Consider the following 1,342-nt stretch of genomic DNA (forward strand, 5'->3'; position numbering starts at 1 on the left):
CTCCATAAGTCCTGCAAGCAGTGGGAATCCCAGTAAGCCCCAGCAGAAGGGCACGGCCCCAGCCCTGCCCTGGCACCTCCCTCTCAGTGGCAGCTCCCAGACTCCCCACCTCCCACTCAGCTCCACCTTGGACCCCCCACTTCAGGCTGCAGAGGTCACCTCTCACCTCCATCTTTGCCCTTAAGGCTCCTCTGTGAGGTCCTGGCCATCCTGTGCTGTGGCTGCATGAGAAAAGTCCATGGCAGGGGTTCAGCCACCCCCGCTAAGTGGACCAAAGCTTTGGAGAGTGGGGGCTGGAAACGCCCCCCTCCCTGCTCCGACCGTCTCCACCCGCGCTGTGCCCCTCACAGATGTGGAAGCAGAGGTGCCTGGGTGCTCACAACATGTGTGCGGTGGGGCTGGCTCGCCCCAGGGCTGCCTCCCCAGAGGGCCAGGGTGGGACCTGCCAGGCCAGCCACGCTCACACTGCTCCCTCTCCACAGATCCCCAGCCTCAGCCACAGTGTCATCTCCCAGACGAGCTTCCGGGCCGAGTACAAGGCCACGGGGGGGCCAGCCGTGTTCCAGAAGCCCGTCAAGTTCCAGGTGGATATCACCTACACGGAGGGAGGGGAGGCGCAGAAGGAGAACGGCATCTACTCTGTCACCTTCACCCTCCTCTCAGGTGAGCCGGCGCCCCCGGGGCGGCTGCGGGCCCAGGCCTGTCCAGGGCGTAACCCCTGTCTCCCCTAGGCCCCAGCCGCCGCTTCAAGAGGGTGGTGGAGACCATCCAGGCCCAGCTGCTGAGTACACACGACCCACCCGCGGCCCAGCACTTGTCAGGTGAGGCGGGCTCAGCTCCGGCCAACCTGCAGCCTGCGAGTGGGGCGTGGCCAGCTGGTGCTGCACGGACGGGAGGCATGAGAACCCTGGCGCAGCCTCCTGGCCCCTCTTGACGGATGCCCCCACCTTCCTGCCCCAAGCTGTGGCTGCACTCCTCAGGGAGCAGGGCCCCTCCCCGGCCCGGCGGGACCACCCGCCTCGCCTCTGCACGCCAGGGACATAGGGCGCAGCCGCACCACACTGAAAGGCGCCTCTTGTCCACTGTAGAACCCCCCCCACCAGCGCCAGGACTAAGCTGGGGTGCTGGGCTTAAGGGCCAGAAGGTGGCCACCAGCTACGAGAGTAGCCTCTGACGCTGGCAGGTAAGGCGCCCGGCCTGTGCTGGGGCGGGGAGGGGCTGCGGGCAGGTCCTCGGCGGAGCCAGGCTGGCCCTGAGCAGGGCCCTCCATGCCCACCCACAGGTCTCGGCCCTGGACAGGCCAAGCATGCCCCGGGCGGCCCATCTGCTAGGGAGCCAGACA

At 67.6% G+C, this 1,342-nt stretch overlaps 1 protein-coding gene across 1 annotated transcript; it reads left to right on the forward strand.

The window, feature by feature from the left end:
• The first annotated feature begins 73 nt into the window (after positions 1 to 73).
• Positions 74 to 1,332, forward strand: LOC108525236 (serine/threonine-protein kinase BRSK2-like). The gene is made up of 3 exons (XM_017866276.1): positions 74 to 663; positions 732 to 821; positions 1,089 to 1,332. The coding sequence occupies exons 1-3, from the start codon at positions 351 to 353 to the stop codon at positions 1,172 to 1,174; spliced, it is 489 nt and encodes a 162-aa protein (XP_017721765.1). The 5' UTR covers positions 74 to 350; the 3' UTR covers positions 1,175 to 1,332.
• Positions 1,333 to 1,342: the final 10 nt, after the last annotated feature.

Source organism: Rhinopithecus bieti, unplaced genomic scaffold (assembly GCF_001698545.2).
Source record: "Rhinopithecus bieti isolate Rb0 unplaced genomic scaffold, ASM169854v2 scaffold_24920, whole genome shotgun sequence".
NCBI lineage: Eukaryota > Metazoa > Chordata > Mammalia > Primates > Cercopithecidae > Rhinopithecus > Rhinopithecus bieti.